The 19,498-nt window shown below is 44.6% G+C and overlaps 1 protein-coding gene across 1 annotated transcript; it reads left to right on the top strand.

Moving 5' to 3' along the window:
- Positions 1-675: 675 nt before the first annotated feature.
- Positions 676-17,675, top strand: slc8a1b (solute carrier family 8 member 1b). Its single transcript, XM_030378187.1, has 11 exons — positions 676-956; positions 3,056-3,946; positions 4,472-4,636; positions 5,011-5,792; positions 10,178-10,284; positions 11,864-11,994; positions 13,754-13,853; positions 14,527-14,712; positions 16,007-16,096; positions 16,492-16,595; positions 17,312-17,675. Exons 2-11 carry the CDS (start codon positions 3,089-3,091, stop codon positions 17,582-17,584), a joined length of 2,796 nt encoding a protein of 931 aa, XP_030234047.1. The 5' UTR covers positions 676-956; positions 3,056-3,088; the 3' UTR covers positions 17,585-17,675.
- The last annotated feature ends 1,823 nt before the right edge of the window (positions 17,676-19,498 follow it).

The following is a 19,498-nucleotide window of genomic DNA, read 5'->3' as shown; positions in this document are numbered from 1 at the left end:
CTAACATGTAGAACCTGCTGACCCTTCTGCTACTAACATGTAGAACCTACTGACCCTTCGGCTACTTACATGTAGAACCTACTGACCCTTCTGCTACTTACGTATAGAACCTACTGACCTACTGCTACTAGCATGTAGAACCAACTGACCTATATATATTAATGTATATATAAAATGACATTGGACCAGTTAGCATTGAGCAGTGATATGTCTGTTCAATAATATCAATAATATTAATATTGATTATTGACGGATTATTTAAGACAAAGGGTCGAGCTTCATAATGATAGTATTGCGGTATAGCTGAGAGAAAGAGGGAGAAAGAGAGAGAGCGAGAGTGAGAGCGAGCGAGAGAGAGCGAGAGCGAGCGAGAGAGAGAGCGAGAGAGAGAGAGAGAGAGAGAGAGAGAGAGAGAGAGAGAGAGAGAGAGAGAGAGAGAGAGAGAGAGAGAGAGAGAGAGAGAGAGAGAGAGAGAGAGAGAGAGAGAGAGAGAGAGAGAGAGAGAGAGAGAGAGAGAGAGAGAGAGAGAGAGAGAGAGAGAGAGAGAGAGAGAGAGAGAGAGAGAGAGAGAGAGAGAGAGAGAGAGAGAGAGAGAGAGAGAGAGAGAGAGAGAGAGAGAGAGAGAGAGAGAGAGAGAGAGAGAGAGAGAGAGAGAGAGAGAGAGAGAGAGAGAGAGAGGTGTGTCATCTCATGCGGACCTCATCCCACATGCTGGCTCGCTGATCTTATCGTCTCTTATCCTATCTGATCTTCAAGTCTGAAGGAAAACCGGATCAGAAACTGCGAGTGTGTGGGAATCTCTTTACCTACCCCCCCCCAACCCCCACCCCCCAAAACACTATAAGAGCCCTCCTGGTGTCGCTGGAGCTGGTCGAGACCTACGAGAGCTGGTCCGGCGCTTATGGTCCATCCGCGGTATCTCCTGCTACTGGTCCACCGTCACCGCTGGAATAAAGGTAGGAGAGACGCTGCATGCATCAGGATGTAGGTCTACCATGACGCTATAATACACAGTGGTCATGATGACACTATATTACGCAGTGATCATGATGACACTAATATATAGGATGGCACTATAAAACACAGTGAACACGATGACACTAGAATGCACAGTGATCTATGACACTATAATTCACATTGATCATGATGTCGGTAAAGCGTGCATTCGGTGTCTGTAGGCATCGTGCGGTAGAGCTCGAGTTACCGGGGGACCGACCGTGTCCCGGTCCTCCCCGGTCCTGGATGGAGATGAGGGGCTGACGGCATCTCCTCTCCCCTTCAGACTCGTTAGGATGCACATCACGTCCTGATGGAGAACGGCGTTTATCTTCCAAAGGACTTAAATCTGACGCTTCTTCACGGCGAATGATTATTAATGATAATTAATTATGATCCATTAACAACCCTCGACTTATTGTTGTGTCTGGGAGGCAAAGTGAGTTTCCGGATATTGTGCGACAGATCCACTGAGATCAGATGATGTCTGTAAGAAATAATACCATTTTATGCTGGCGTGACTGTACTAGTTTAAAATAACAAGGCATCACCTCTGCTTTATGTTATTTACAGCAATGCTCCTTTTAAGGCAACCGGCACGACATTCATTATTCAACTCTATGATTTACGCTTTACTAATTACAAGATAAGTTCCTGCAGAATGGTGTACCTTTGAAACAGCCCATTGCATATGTAGCAGAACCCCACTCCTGTTAGGTTTGCGCCTTAAGGCACTGGTGCTTAAGGGGTTATAGTATATATGGAGACTATGGAGACAAATGTAGGCCTATTGGTATATAAGGAATAAATTGTTTAAAATTAGTCTAAACCTAACCAGGATTTAGCAGCTAACCAAAAGCTATGTCCTAGCACAGCATCTAACCCTTACATATGATTGTAACTAGCCATCATCTACTATATTATACCACCAGTAGCCATGGTAGGCCTACCGTCCCAACGGCATCCAAGGTGGTCCAACCATCTAACCAGTAGTGATGGTAAGACTACCACCAGTAGCCATAGTCCTACTCTCTAACCACTAGCCATAGTCCTACCCTCTAACCAGTAGCCATAGTCCTACACTCTTAACCAGTAGCCATAGTCCTACCATCTAACCAGAAGCCATAGTTCTACACTCTAACCAGTAGCCATAGTCCTACCATCTAACCAGAAGCCATATTCCTACCCTCTAACCAGAAGCCATATTCCTACCCTCTAACCAGTAGTCATAGTCCTACACTCTTAACCAGTAGCCATAGTCCTACCATCTAACCAGAAGCCATAGTTCTACACTCTAACCAGTAGCTATAGTCCTACAATCTAACCAGAAGCCATAGTCCTACCCTCTTACCAGTAGCCATAGTCCTACACTCTTAACCAGTAGCCATAGTCCTACCATCTAACCAGAAGCCATAGTTCTACACTCTAACCTGTAGCCATAGTCCTACCATCTAACCAGAAGCCATAGTCCTACCCTCTTACCAGTAGCCATAGTCCTACACTCTTAACCAGTAGCCATAGTCCTACCATCTAACCAGTAGCCATAGTCCTACACTCTTAACCAGTAGCCATAGTCCTACCATCTAACCAGAAGCCATAGTACTACACTCTAACCAGTAGCCATAGTCCTACACTCTTAACCAGTAGCCATAGTCCTACCATCTAACCAGTAGCCATAGTCCTACACTCTTAACCAGTAGCCATAGTCCTACCATCTAACCAGAAGCCATAGTACTACACTCTAACCTGTAGCCATAGCCAAAAGGTCTATAGATCTTAATCCATATTTATTAATAACATGATGTGTCCTTTTGTTTGTGGTCAATAGATGAGTTGTTGTTTTAGTTGATGTTGTTGAGCTCTTACCGAAGCACAAGCCTAGTTAGTATGTCATTGAGGATGAATTATATGAATAGTTTATGCAAACTATTATACTGCGATAGGGTTCATGTGGTTGGATAATATATAAAAGCTTAGTGTGACAGTGAAACCAATATTTACCTTAAAAATATAACTACCATTCACACCCTTCTCTTCCCTCGTCTCTCGTAACATCCAGGATCTGTCCCACAATAGTGATTACCACGTCACCATGGCCCGCTGGACACCCTCCATCTCTCCATCCTTAGCCGTCGTTATGGTGACCCTCCTCCTGCTGCTGCAGACCTCCTGGGCCGCCGGCCTGGACCACGCCCCTGACGGCTCCGTCTCCATGGTTCCCACCAGCCGTAACTGCAGCGAGGCGGAGCCGTGCTCCCGGGGGGTCCTGCTTCCCGTCTGGGAGCCCCGGAACCCGTCCTCGGGGGACAAGGTGGCCCGGGCCACCGTGTACTTCGTGGCACTGGTCTACATGTTCCTCGGCGTGTCCATCGTGGCCGACCGCTTCATGGCCTCCATCGAGGTCATCACCTCGCAGGAGAAGGAGATCACCATCAAGAAGCCCAACGGGGAAACCATGACGACCACCGTGCGGATCTGGAACGAGACGGTGTCCAACCTCACCCTGATGGCGCTGGGCTCCTCGGCGCCGGAGATCCTGCTGTCCGTCATCGAGGTGATCGGCCACGGCTTCACGGCGGGGGCCATGGGCCCAGCCACCATCGTGGGCTCCGCCGCCTTCAACATGTTTGTCATCATCGGCATCTGTGTGTACGTGGTTCCGGACGGGGAGACCAGGAAGGTGAAACACCTGCGGGTCTTCTTCGTCACCGCGTCGTGGAGCATCTTCGCCTACATATGGCTGTACCTCATCCTGGCCGTGATCTCCCCGGGGGTGGTGCAGGTCTGGGAGGCGCTCCTGACGCTCTTCTTTTTCCCCATCTGTGTGCTGTTCGCCTGGATCGCTGACCGCCGCCTGCTCTTCTACAAATACATGTACAAACACTACCGGGCGGGCAAGCACCGCGGGATGATCATCGAGACCGAGGGAGACCGCCCTCTGCCCTCCAAGGTACCGCCTAACCTCAAGACCTTCAGCAACCCTAACCCTAACCCGAAGACCTTCACTAACCCTAACCCTAACCCCAAGACCTTCACTAACCCTAACCCCAAGACCTTCACTAACCCCAACCCTAACCCCAAGACCTTCAGCAACCCTAACCCTAACCCCATGACCTCCACTAACCCTAACCCTAACCAGAAGACCTTCACTAACCCTAACCCTAACCCCATGACCTCCACTAACCCTAACCCTAACCCCATGACCTCCACTAACCCTAACCCCATGACCTCCACTAACCCTAGCCCTAACCCCATGACCTCCACTAACCCTAACCCCATGACCTCCACTAACCCTAACCCCATGACCTCCACTAACCCTAACCCTAGCCCCATGACCTCCACTAACCCTAACCCCATGACCTCCACTAACCCGAACCCCATGACCTCCACTAACCCTAACCCTAACCCCATGACCTCCACTAACCCTAACCCTAATATTCTACCATTCTTTGTAACCTCCGCTGATCCGTGTCAGGTGGACATTGAGATGGACGGGAAGATGCTGAACTCTCACGGTGTCGACTTCCTGGACGGTCCTCTGGGTCTGGAGCTGGATGAGAAGGATCTGGACGACGAAGAGACCAGGAGAGACATGGCCAAAATCCTGAAGGAGTTGAAACAGAAACATCCTGACAGAGAGGTGTGCACTCAAAGACCTGAGCATACCAGGGAATAGTACCGGCATTACAAAGACCTGTCTGTCACAGAGAATAGTTCCAGGGTTATAAATACCTGACTGTACCAGGGAATAATACCAGGGTTACAAAGACCTGTGCGTACCAGGCAATAGTTCCAGGGTTATAAATACCTGCCTGTACCAGGGAATAGTACCAGGGTTACAAAGACCTGAGCGTACCAGAGAATAGTACCAAGGTTACAAAGACCTGAGCGTACCAGGGAATAGTTCCAGGGTTGTAAAGGGTTATAAAGAGCTGGCTATACCAAGGAATAGTACCAGGGTTATAAAGACCTGACAGTACCAGGGGTCCTACAGCATCTGTGTGTGTGTTTCAGGTGGAGCAGCTTATAGAGCTGGCCAACTATCAGGTCCTTAGTCAGCAGCAGAAGAGTCGAGCCTTTTACCGTTGCCAGGCAACCAGGCTGATGACGGGCGCGGGCAACATCCTGAAGAAGCACGCGGCGGACCAGGCCCGCAAGGCGGTCAGCCTGCAGGAGGTGCGCTCGCTGGCGGGCGACGGCGACCCCGTGACCCGGGTGTTCTTCGAGCCCAGCTCCTACCAGTGTCTGGAGAACTGCGGCACGGTGGCGGTGACACTGGTCCGCCAGGGGGGAGACCCCGACCGGACCCTGACCGTGGACTACCGCACCGAGGACGGCACGGCCAACGCGGGCTCTGACTACGAGTTTACCGAGGGGGTGGTGGTCTTCAAACCCGGCGAGACGCTGAAAGAGGTCCGCGTGGGCATCATCGACGACGACATCTTTGAGGAGGACGAGAGCTTCCTGATCCACCTGTCCAACCTGAGGGTCCTGGCTCCGGACGGGGAGCAGTCCGAGGGGACCGCCCCCGACCCCTCCGTGGCCTGCCTCGGCCCCGCCTGCACCGCCACCGTCACCATCTTCGACGACGACCACGCCGGGATCTTCACCCTGGAGGAGGCGGTGTGCCACGTGAGCGAGAGCGTGGGCACCGTGGAGCTGAAGGTGCTGCGGACCTCTGGGGCGCGGGGCGTGGTCACGCTGCCCTACAAGACCCTGGAGGGGACGGCCCGCGGCGGCGGCGAGGACTTTGAGGACGCCCACGGTGTCCTGGAGTTCAACAATGACGAGATCTTGTGAGTACACACCTGTGTGTAGGAGGGTGTGTGCAGGAGGTTGTGTGTAGGAGTGTGTGTGTGTACACCTGTGTGTAGGAGTGTGTGTGTAGGAGTGTGTGTGGGTAGGAATGTGTGTGTAGGGATTGTGTGTGTACACACCTGCGTGTAGGAGTGTGTGTGAAGGACTGTGTGTACACGCCTGTGTGTAGGAGTGTGTTTGTAGGAAGAGTCAGGGTCACCTAAAGGTCAGAGTCCGACAAGTGTCAGGGTCACCTAAAGGTCAGAGTTGGGGTCAACTAAAGGTCAGAGATAGGGTCAGGGTCACCTGAAGTTCAGAGTTAAGGTCTAGGTCACCTAAAGGCCAGAGTTAGGGTCAGGGTCACCTAAAGGTCAGAGTTAGGGTCAGGGTCACCTAGAAGTCAGAGTTCGACCAGTGTTTGGGTCACCTAAAGGTCAGAGTTGGGGTTAGGGTCACCTAAAGGTCAGATTTAGGGTCAGGGTCACCTAAAGGTCAGAGATTCGGAGAGCATGCCATCTGAAGTTCTCTGAATTTCTACTAAATTTCTTCTTCCTATTCCTATTTTTCTACCTTGTTGTTTTTACCTTCATTTATACGTATTTATTAAATCCTTTATTTGATATACAGTATTATAATAATTTGTGGTTTGAAATGGCTGCTTTTGCATCTTCGATGACATTATTCATCCTGAACGGTCTGGAAGAAAAGCAGCATCAAAACCAGCTGCTCTGGTGTCAGGGTTACAGTTGCTAGGCAACAGCTTGTGATGGGGTTAACTTCTGTTCACTGTAATGATGGCTACGCAAAGACCAACGGGAGCGGATAAGATGTAACTGTATATATATATATATATATATCAGTGGCGGCTGGTGGTTTTTAAAGTGAGGGAGGAAGGACTGCGCGCTTGGTTGCCATTGGCCTGCTTGCACTGTTGGTGTATGGTGGCATAAGAATGTGAGACTCAAGTTGTTTCAGGGTGTTTTGGTGAACTACAAAATAGCAGGGAGGGAGTTATGTGAACAAAATGTATACAAAGCCACCAGTGGCATCACTGTAATTTGAGAAGGAAAGGATGCAAAGCATATTAGTCAAATCAGGCCTACTATTGATTTGTAAAAGTAAATAAAATAATCTGGGCCTATTATTGGGCCTATTTTTGCCCTCACTGACTGAAGTTATTTAGCTATGTTTATTTTCAGTTACAATTGCTTGTAATGCTACCAGTAAGTCATGCGTACCTAGCAAACCATGTAGCACTCACAACACTGACGTTGCCATTACTTCTGATGACCTTGATTTTGGGAAGTGGTCTACCTCTTTCTGAATGAATGGAATGGTTTTTGTAATAAGACGTTAACAATGTCCTCCGTTTCCAATGTTTCCATTGTGCATTTAGGATCTCGCTATCGCAGATTTCACTTACTCTGCGTCTCTCAGACTGAGCACCGCGGCAATGCAGACCGGGTTTGTTATCGACAGCGTTGCCAGATTGGGCAGATTTCCCGCCCAATGATAATTTTTCCAGCCTAACATGGTTAAAAGTAGCCCAATTGGGTGGGAAATCGGACCAATCTGGCAACACTGCTCAACATCCAGGGATCCTGCTTATTGGTTCATAGCGCAGACGGATAGATTTTTGCGCGAATCAGACCCCTTAAGGTCCCACCCACTCAGAGGAGGATTTTCCTCCTCTCTCCCATTGAAACCCATGTTATCCACCGGCCGCCAGTACTTTCGGGAAAATGAATGGGAGTGGACGGCGGCGGAGGGAGGACGTTCCTCCCTGAAGTAATTGTCAATAGGCGATAGGGGGTGCTAATGTCCCTTTACCCAGGGAAACGAACATTATATATTCAAAGGCAATAAAGTAGTCATATTTAAGGGCATTAATTCATTACAATAGTCGGGGCAATCTAAATCTTTTATTCTCAACAATGTTAGGGAGGATCTTCCTCCCTCTCCTCAATGGAGAAGCCTCCACTGATATATATATATATACACGGTATATAGATAGTCCTCCACTCTCACCCGTGTTATAACTAAATGATACAATACCTACACACACATAACTATATATTATATTAACCTTGTTAGTAACTACATATTGTTAACCTTCTTAGTAACTATACATTATATTAACCTTGTTAGTAACTATACATAATCTTTACCTTTTCAGTAACTTGTGTTACATTAGGGGATGTAATGTTCGGGTTTTACTTAAGGGTAAGTTGTAACATTCGGGTTGGATGTAACAATAGTGTTATGTTATGGTTTAGAGACTAAACTATATATTTACTGACAAGAAATGCCTCTGTTAGTAGGATAGTTAGCTGTTTGGTATACCCAAAGTTAGTAAGTTATAGTTTACCTTTGTTAGTTTACCAGTAGTTAGTTGGTGATATAGTTAGTTGGTTAGTTTAACAGTAGTTATTTCGTGATGGTGTTAGTTTGTTAGTTTACCAGTAGTAAGTTAGTGATAGTGTTAGTTGGTTGGCTCTAGCGGTAGTAGGTTAGTGATAGTTAGTTGGTTAGCTCTAGCAGTAGTTAGTTGGTGATAGTGTAAGTTGGTTAGTTAACCAGGAGTTCGTTGGTGATAGTGTTAGTTGTTAAGTTTACCAGTAGGTAGTTGGTGATAGTGTTTGTTGGTTCGATTACCAGTAGTTAGTTGGTGATAGTGTTATTGGTTAGTTTACCAGTAGTTATTTGATGATAGTGTTCGTTGGTTAGTTTACCAGTAGTAAGCTGGTGATAGTGTTAGTTGGTTAGTTAACCAGTGGTTAGTTGGTGATAGTGTTAGTTGGTTAGTTAACCAGTAGTTAGTTGGTGATAGTGTTATTGGTTAGTTTACCAGTAGTTATTTGATGATAGTGTTAGTTGGTTAGTTTACCAGTAGTAAGCTGGTGATAGTGTTAGTTGGTTAGTTAACCAGTAGTTAGCTGGTAATAGTGGGAGCTCTCTGGTGATATCCCCACAGGGTAGTCCCTGATATTCCCAGCAGGACTTGGCCTGTTCTCGTTCACTGCTTTAGTCGTCCTGGTTTAATGACATTGATATTCCTGATATTAATAGACGCACTGCTCCGGTGTGTGTGTGTGTGTGTGTGTGTGTGTGTGTGTGTGTGTGTGTGTGTGTGTGTGTGTGTGTGTGTGTGTGTGTGTGTGTGTGAGACTGTTCCATTGTATAGTTTTGTATTATGAGATTTTAACCAATCTCTTTCTAACTCATGGCCTTCAAATTTTCAACGCATTATGTATATAAATAGCTTAATAAATATGTCAAGAATAGGAAATAGAAATAAACTCAGCCGTCACAGAAAAGCTCCCACAGAATAGCAAAATAAGTAGCAACAGTAGTGTTAGGGTAAAGTGTGAGTACAAGACACAAGCAGCCTCTCCTAAGACTGTGGAGAATAAGATAACTCATACATTATACATTAAAACATGAGCCACTAACCATATTCTATTAATCTGTGACCCTTACCCTTTGATCTTAACCCTAACCCTTCTATCTTTACCTTAACCCTTTGATCTTAACCTTAACACTGTGATCTTAACCTTAACCCTCTGATCTTAACCCTTAGATCTCAACCCTAACCCTTTGATCTTAAGTCTTAACCTTAACACTGTGATCTTGATCTTTACCCTTTTGATTTTAACCCTGATCATTACCCTAACACTTTGGTCATCCTTCTTAGCTGTTCTTCCCTCACTTGTCTTCTGCCTTTGCTTCTCTCTCCTCCTCCCTATCTCACCTTTTCTCTCTCCTTCTCTCTCCTCCTCCCTCTCTCTCCTCCCCCTCTCCTCTCCCCTCCTCCTCTCTCCTCCCTCTCTCCACCTCTCCTCTTCTCTCTCCACTCTCCTCCCTCTCTCCTCCTCCATCTCTCTCCTCCCTCTCTCCTGTCTCCTCCTTCCTCCCTCCTCCCTCTCCCCTCTCTCTCTCCTCCTCCCTCTTTCATCCCCCTCTCCTCTCCCCTCCTCCTCTCTCCTCCTCCCTCTCTCCTCCTCTCCTCTCCTCTCTCCTCCCTCTGCCCTCCTCCTCTCCCTCCTCCTCTCTCCTCCTCCCTCTCTCTCTTCTTCCCTCCCTCCTCCTCCCCCTCTCCTCTCCCCTCCTCCTCTCTCCTCCTCCCTCTCTCCTCCTCTCCTCTTCTCTCTCCTCTCTCCTCTCACCTCTCTCCTCCTCTCCCTCCTCCTCTCTCCTCCTCCCTCTCTCCTCCTCTCCTCTTCTCTCTCCTCTCTCCTCTCTCCTCCTCTCCCTCCTCCTCTCTCCTCCTCCCTCTCTCTCTTCTTCCCTCCCTCCTCCTCCCCTCTCTACTCCTCTCCTCCTCTCCCTCCTCCTCTCTCTCCGCCCTCCTCCTCCTCTTGCTGACTGCGTGCTGACACCTCAGTAAGAGCATCAAGGTGCGGATCATTGATGATGAGGAGTATGAGAAGAACAAGACGTTCTACCTGGAGATCGGAACGCCTCACCTGGTGGGAAACAAAGACTCCAAAGGTCAAAGACCGCGTGACCTCTGAACTCTGAACCTGTGACTGCAGAGTTGGCTGCACACACATCAATCCAGACACGTGTGTGCGTGTGCGTGTGTCTGCTTTGATGTGTTCATCATGCATGCTCATCTGTTTTCGTGTCAACACACACTTGCTGTGTGTGTATACACATGTGTTGAACACATGTGTTTCTGTGCATGTGTGTGTGAGTGTGATTGTGTGTGTTTCTGTGTGTGTGTCTGTTTGTGTGCATCCGTGTGTTTGGTGTGTGTGTGTGTGTGTGTGTGTGTGTGTGTGTGTGTGTGTGTGTGTGTGTGTGTGTGCGTGTGTGTGTGTGTTTGTGTGTGTGCCTGTGCATGTGTGTGTATGTGTGTCCCATACAGGAAGTCCATAACCCTTAGGATCTTAGACCGTGAAGAGTACAATAAACACGCCTCCTTCCTCCTCCTGCTGGACGCCCCCCAATGGAGACGCGGTGGGTGGGGACGGACAGATTGTGACAGCCAATCAGGAGGGAGCACAGCATGATCTCTCTGTATTCTTCTCTCTCAGAATCTCTCTTCTATAACAGTAGAATAAACACTATTTAAGTGCATAAGTATAGGGTTATATCATATAGTTAGAATTATACAATCTAATATTGGGTTACATCATATAGTTAGAATTATACGACATAATAATGGGTTATATCATATAGTTAGAATTATACAACATAATAATGGGTTATATCATATAATCAAGCATTGGTATAGACGGTAACCCTAACCACAACTACAGTATATGCATATATATATACACATATAGATATATAAATAATACAGTATCAGTACTACATCTGTGCACTCCAGGGGTTTACTTTATTGTTGCAATATGTGCAATGTTGATAGGAAATTGGGACCAACCCTAACCCAGGTACAGCTACCTGCTCGACCAATCACAATGCACAGTTGGATTTAGCGAGGATTATATAATGTCCAGATGGATAGTTATATTATGATATATAGTAATGGGTTATAGTGATATATACCATTATACAATATATACCTACATGTCCCTAATGTAAGGTTATATATGAGTCATGGTGATATATTGAAGTATATAACATGTACTAACCTTGTTATATAAGGTCATGAATGTCTGGTGCATGTGTCATCAAAGACATCGATCTGGCCCTCTGTTGCATCCACTCATCCATGCATCCACTCATCCGTCTATATATTTATCAATACATATCGACAACTGTTCAGGTTGTTTGACAGACAGCTGCAGCGTGAGTTATGTTTATCAGATTTGATTATGAAATATCCGTTTCTAAAGGTTTAAAGTTAACATTAGTGAGTAACCACTAGTGAGTAATCACTAGTGGTTACTCACTAGTGAGTAACCACTAGTGAGTAACCCACTAGTGAGTTGTGCTCATGTGTAAACACCATGTTGAGGCACCGGATTAGTGGTAGTATTAGTAGTGATATCTGCTTGTTTCTACCACTCATATGAAGACAGTGGTGTCTATCTTCTGGTTAGAACACGTTCTAACCAGCCCTTAACCCTTTATACCTTAATCTAATGCTACACTTGTTCAGATAAGGGAGAGGAGGAGGAAGAGGAGGTCCTGGAGGATGAAGAGCAGCGTCGTGTGGCTGAAATGGGAAGGCCGATGTTAGGAGACCACGTCAAGATGGAGATCATCATCGAGGAATCATACGAGTTCAAGGTAGGAGAACTATTCATTCATTCATTACTATTATACTATCATAGCTGCTTATTACTATTAATACTCCTATCATAACAACTGAATCACTCGTAATACTCTTATCATAACTACTGCATTACTATTATTAATACTGTCATAACTACAGAATCACTATTAATACTATCAAAACTACTGCATTACTACTAATACTATCATAACTACTGCATTGCTATTATTACTCCTATCGTAACTACTGCATTACTATTAATACTATCATAACTACTGCATCACTATTAATACTATCATAACTACTGTATTACTATTATTAATACTATCATAAATACTGCATTACTATTAATACTATCATAAATGCTGCATCACTTTTATTAATACTATCATAAATAGTGCATCACTATTAATACTATCATTACTACTGCATTACTATTAATACTTTCATAACTACTGAATTACTATGATTAATACTATCATAAATACTGATTGACTATTATTAATACTATCACAACTACTGCCTTACTATTAATACTATCATAACTACTGAATTACTATGATTAATACTATCATAAATACTGCATGACTATTATTAATACTATCATAACTACTGCCTTACTATTAATACTATCATAACCACTGCATTACTATTATTAATACTATCCTAACTAGTATTTATGCTATCATAACTACTGCATCATTAATATCACTACTATCCTCACTACTGCATTATTATTACTATCGTAACAACTGTATTATTATTGTAACTAGTATCATAAGAAATGAATGTATAATGTAACTACTATCATAACTATGTCATCACCATCGTTACTACTACTACTATTACTATCATTACTAATGCATTTCTACTAAAGCTACTCCTTTCATAACTACTACATAACTCTAATTACTATTGCTACTATCACTACTACTATAACTACTTTTTATATATATGTAGTATCTGTAGTAAACAACCTTTATATACACTAGTAGTATTTATTATTGTGTAGATGTATGGCTACGGTAAGGCGTAATAATAACAATATATTCAAAACAATAAGGTCATAAATTATATAACAGTTATATCATAGAAAATTACTATCATAGCGTATTTACTGTGATTATCATCTATCCCTCCCTCCTCTCTTCCATGTTATCATCTATCCCTCCCTCCTCTCTTCCATGTTATCATCTAACCCTCGCTCCTCTCTTCCATGTTATCATCTAACCCTCCCTCCTCTCTTCCATGTGGTTATCATCTAACCCTCCCTCCTCTCTTCCATGTTATCATCTAACCCTCCCTCCTCTCTTCCATGTGGTTATCATCTAACCCTCGCTCCTCTCTTCCATGTTATCATCTAACCCTCGCTCCTCTCTTCCATGTGGTTATCATCTAACCCTCCCTCCTCTCTTCCATGTGGTTATCATCTAACCCTCGCTCCTCTCTTCCATGTTATCATCTAACCCTCCCTCCTCTCTTCCATGTTATCATCTAACCCTCGCTCCTCTCTTCCATGTTATCATCTAACCCTCCCTCCTCTCTTCCATGTTATCATCTAACCCTCCCTCCTCTCTTCCATGTTATCATCTAACCCTCCCTCCTCTCTTCCATGTGGTTATCATCTATCCCTCTCTCCTCTCTTCCATGTTATCATCTAACCCTCCCTCCTCTCTTCCATGTGGTTATCATCTAACCCTCCCTCCTCTCTTCCATGTGGTTATCATCTAACCCTCCCTCCTCTCTTCCATGTGGTTATCATCTAACCCGTAGAACACGGTAGATAAGCTGATCAAGAAGACCAACCTGGCTCTGCTGGTGGGGACCAACAGCTGGAGAGACCAGTTCATAGAGGCCATCACGGTCAGCGCTGGTGAGAAGAAGCACCAGTGGCTCCATGCTAGCATGCTGCGCAGCTATCGCGCTAATCAACGCTAATTAACAATGACAACATAGGACCCCCGCGCCCACCTCCCAGGTCGGCACACATGATGGAGGTCATCGGAGGAAACAGTTGGGATCCTGCTCTAGTTTGGGCTTTTCAACTGGCCAAAGCATTCTATTTATCTCATATAATATCTTATATCATATATAATATATAAAATATAATAATGTGACGTTTGATTACGGGGTTGGTGTGAAATCCGCTTTTGTTGATGCATGAAACTATGGTGTCCAGCAAATGTTAATGCTCTGATAACATTATACAGCGCAACACCGCCCCCTAGAGACTCAGCTAGGTAACACGTCTCCTAGGACACTACAGACCCTAACCCTAACCCTAGGACACTACAGACCCTACCCCTAACACTACCGACCCTAACCTTAACCCTACAGACCCTAACCCATACAGGAAGACCTTAAGAAACCCTAACCCTTACAGGAAGACCTTAACAAACCCTTACAGGAAGGACTTAACAAACCCTAACCCATACAGGAAGACCTTAACAAACCCTAACCCTTACAGGAAGACCTTAAAAAACCCTAACCCTTACAGGAACTACCTTAATCAACACTACCTTGTATCCTTCTCCTCTCTCTGTCAGGTGAGGATGATGATGATGAGGACTGTGGGGAGGAGAAGCTGCCTTCGTGTTTCGACTATGTGATGCACTTTCTGACCGTCTTCTGGAAAGTTCTGTTTGCCTTCGTCCCTCCGACAGACTACTGGAACGGCTGGGCCTGCTTCGTGGTGTCCATCTGCATGATTGGCCTGCTCACAGCCTTCATAGGTAACAAAATACCAGCAAATACCAGTACATACCAGTACATACCAGTACTTATATGCCAGTACATACATACCAGTAAAGACATACTGGTACATACATCCCAGCACATACCAGTACATACATACCAGCACATACCAGTAAATATATACCAGTACATACCAGTAAAGAAATACTGGTACATACATACCAGCACATACCAGTACATGTATATACACATGTACTGGTATGTGCTGGTATGTATGTACCAGTATTTCTTTACTGGTGTGTACTGGTATATATGTACTGGTATGTGCTGGTATGTATGTACCAGTATGTATATACTGGTATGTACTGGTGTATAAGTACTGGTATGTACTGGTATACCAGTACATACCAGTACTTATATACCAGTACATACCAGTATATACATACTGGTACATACATACCAGCACATACCAGTAAATACATACCAGCACATACCAGTACATGTATACAAATACATACCAGTACTTATATACCAGCACATACCAGTACATACCAGTACATAGATACCAACATACCAGTATATACCAGTACATGTATACTGGTACATACATACCAGTACATACATACCGGCACATAACGTAGGTCAAGTGAGTGAGGTTTCCTTTAAAAAGTGTCATATTCTTGTAAAGTAAACAGTTTAGAAAAAACATTGTAAATAATTTTTCATACATTTTGAAAGCACATAAGGCAGTATGGTTAACACGGTGTAATGCAGTCATGTTAACATGTTGTAATGCAGTAAGGTGAGCATGTTGTGCAGTAAGGTTAACATGTTGTAATGCAGTAGTGTTAACATGTTGTAAGGCAGTAAGGTGAGCATGTTGTGCAGTAAGGTTAACATGTTGTAATGCAGTAGTGTTAACATGTTGTAAGGCAGTAAGGTTAATATGGTATAATGCAATTAGGGAAACATGTTGTAATACATTGAGGTTAACATGTTGTTATGCAGTAAGGTTAACATGTTGTAATGCAGTAAGGTAAACATGTTGTTATGCAGTAAGGTTAACATGTTGTAATGCAGTAAGGTTAACATGTTGTTATGCAATAAGGTTAACATTTTGTAATGCAGTAAGATTAATATGTTGTTTTGCAGTAAGGTTAACATGTTGTACTGCACTGCAGTATTACGTGTTAGGTGATGATGATGATGATGATGATGATGATGATGCTGATGTCGATGCTGATGATGATGATGCTGATGCTGATGATGATGCTGATGATGATGATGATGATGATGATGATGATGATGATGATGATGGTTTCTGTGTTCCAGGAGATCTTGCTTCTCACTTCGGCTGCACGGTTGGACTGAAAGACTCGGTCACCGCTGTGGTCTTTGTGGCGTTAGGAACCTCGGTACCAGGTGAGTGAATGAATATGAGTGTGTTAGGAACATCTGTACCAGGTGAGTGAATCAATATGAATGAGTTAGGAACCTCTGTACCAAGGGAGTGAATTAATATGAATGAGTTAGGAACCTCTGTAAGAGGTGAGTGAATGAATATTAATGAGTTAGGAACCTCTGTACCAGGTGAGTGCATCAATCAGGAATGAAATAATGAGTGAATTAATGTTTTAATTTGAATGTCTTCATTGTTAGATATTGAGCCCACCGGGATAGATCTGTATATTTTGCTTGCATAACCCAGAGTTAGTTTTTGAGAACATTTTTCCCTTACTTAAACATCCCTGAATATTGATCAGATTTGACGCAATCTTTTTAGCTGAATAACGGCCCGTTTCTTCTCCTTCGTCCAGACACATTTGCAAGTAAGGTCGCAGCGATACAAGACCAGTATGCAGACGCCTCTATTGGGAACGTGACGGGCTCTAATGCTGTCAACGTCTTTCTGGGCATCGGGGTGAGTCATTGAGTAATGAATCACTGACTAACGCTTACTGACTAACCCTAACCCAAACCCTAACCCAAACTGACTAACCCTTACAATCAAAGCCAATGTCTGGTCATGACGTTGCTTCAGATGGAAGCCAATAGAACCAACTGTAATATCGTAATAATTGACCAATCGTAATAATAATTTTTCAGTAGTAGTAGAACTAGAAGTGAGACCTGACCTAACCCTGACCTAACCCTAACCCTGACCCTGACCTAACCCTGACCTAACCCTGACCTTACCCTGACCTAACCCTGACCTAACCCTAACCCTGACCCTGACCTAACCCTGACCTTACCCTGATCCTGTGAGACCTGACCTAACCCTGACCTAACCTTGACCTAAACCCGACCCTGACCTAACCCTAACCCTGACTTTAAGGGCTAAGCCTCTGGAGAGTAGGATACTAAAATGAGACCTGACTTAGACTTTGACCGATAGAACTTGAAACTTGACCAGCACCCAAAGGCTTAAACTAGCTCTGTTAGTTAACATTATTATTCTCACTAGTTAGTGGTATAATTTGTATTAGTTTATATTTGCAGTGGAAGTATGAGTTTGTTATTATTAGTTAGTACCAGGTTCAGCCTTAGTTGGTATCCTTATACCAGCTAGTATTACCATTAGTAATATGAGTTAGTTAGTGAGTGGTTAGTGGTATTAACCCGCTGCTGCCATGCCAGGTGGCGTGGTCCATCGCGGCCATCTACCAGAACAGCCAGGGCCGCGAGTTCAGGGTGGACCCGGGCCCGCTGGCCTTCTCTGTCACGCTCTTCACCATCTTCGCCTTCATCAGCGTGGGCGTGCTGATGTACCGGCGGCGGCCCGACATCGGGGGGGAGCTGGGGGGGCCGCGGACCGCCAAGGTTCTGACCACCATGCTCTTCGTCAGCCTGTGGCTGCTCTACATCCTGTTCTCCTCTCTGGAGGCCTACTGCCACATCAAGGGCTTCTGAGGGGGAGCCGGAGACCACCAGGACAGCTCCTCCTCCTGCTCCTCCTGCTCCTCCTCCTCCTCCTCCTGCTCCTCCTCCTCCTCCTCCTCCTCCTCCCCCTACTCCTCCTCCTCCCCCTCCTCCTCCTCCTCACGGTCCACTCTGCTTTCCCCGAGGTCAGAGGGAGGTGTTATGAAGCCATGTGATGGAAGGGATTTGAACGACTAGGTGATTAATTAACAGCCTGTTTCTAAGCCTATCGCACAGTGAGTTTGGTCTTCAACCCATTACCCATTACCCATTAACCATTATCCTAGAACTTACACTTTCCTTAAAATTAAAATAATCCCCAACATTTATTTCCACCCTAATTCTTGCCATATCCTTGCAAACAGGTTATAAGTTATGTTATATGACAGCTTAAAGGTAATTAGTAATGTTATATGACAGCTTAAGGTAATATGACCGGTTAGAGTTCATAAGTAATGTTATATGACAGATTAGAGGTTATAAGGACTATTTGTGTGTGTTTGTTGTCTGTTCATCAAAAACACAACACGTACCAGAATATATGGCCTTATATTCGACAAAATAATTCTGAATATTCTAAAGTATCTAACGTTCACACCATTTCCTATCCGAGTGTGTGGTGCAATATAAAGCCTAGTGTGTCAATGATATTTCAGTTTATACTGCATTGCACTAAGATGATCCACAGCTCAGCCATTCCAATTAACAATACCGCCACTTAGCACTAAACTAAGGGCCCTTAGCTTCCCCACCACACTACAGTACTAAGGGGTACTAACCCTAACCCCTTACCTTCACCACCACACTGCAGTACTAAGGGGTACTAACCCTAACCCCTTACCTTCACCACCACACTACACTGCTAAGGGGTGTACCCTTACCACTACATTAAGGGGCAATCCTTACCACTACAGTACTAAGGGTTAACTCTAACCACTACAGTACTAAGGGTTAACTTAACCACTATACTAAGGGGCTAGCCCTTACCACTACAGTACAAAGGGTTAATCTAACCTCTACAGTACTAAGGGTTAACTCTAACCACTACAGTATTTAGGGTTAACCACTATACTAAGGGGCTAGTCCTTCCTTACCACTACAATACTAAAGGGTAAACTTAACCACTACAGTACTAAGGGTTAACTTAACCACTACAGTACTAAGGGTTAACTTAACCACTACAGTACTAAAGGGTAAACTTAACCACTACAGTACTAAGAGGTTAACTCTTACCACTACATTACTAAGGGTTAACTCTAACCACTACAGTACTAAGGGTTAATTTAACCACTACAGTACTAAGAGGTTAACTCTTACCACTACATTACTAAGGGTTAACTCTAACCACTACAGTACTAAGGGTTAACTTAACCACTACAGTACTAAGGGTTAACTTAACCACTATATTAAGGGGCTAGCCCTTACCACTACAGTATGAAGGGTTAATCTAACCACTACAGTACTAAGGGGTAAACTTAACCACTACAGTACTAAGGGGTAAATTTAACCACTACATTACTAAGGGTTAACTTAACCACTACATTACTAAGGGTTAACTCTAACCACTACAGTACTAAGGTTTGACTTGACCACTACAGTATGAAGGGTTAACCTAACCACTACAGTACTAAGGGGTAAACGTAACCACTACAGTACTAAGGGTTAAATTAAAACCTAACCCTCTAACCCTAACCCTCTAACACTGCCCCTAACCCTCTAACCCTAACCCTCTAAACCTAACCCTCTAACCCTAACCCTCTAAACCTAACCCTCTAACCCTAACCCTCTAACAATGCCCCTAACCCTTTAACCCTCTAACCCTAACCATCTAAACCTAATGCTCTAACCCTAACCCTCTAACCCTAACGCTCTAAACCTAACCCTTTAACCCTAAACCTAACCCTC

The sequence above is a fragment of the Gadus morhua genome, chromosome 15 (assembly GCF_902167405.1).
Source record: "Gadus morhua chromosome 15, gadMor3.0, whole genome shotgun sequence".
In the NCBI taxonomy this organism is placed as follows: Eukaryota; Metazoa; Chordata; class Actinopteri; order Gadiformes; family Gadidae; genus Gadus; species Gadus morhua.
This window is presented reverse-complemented; position numbering and strand designations above follow the sequence as displayed.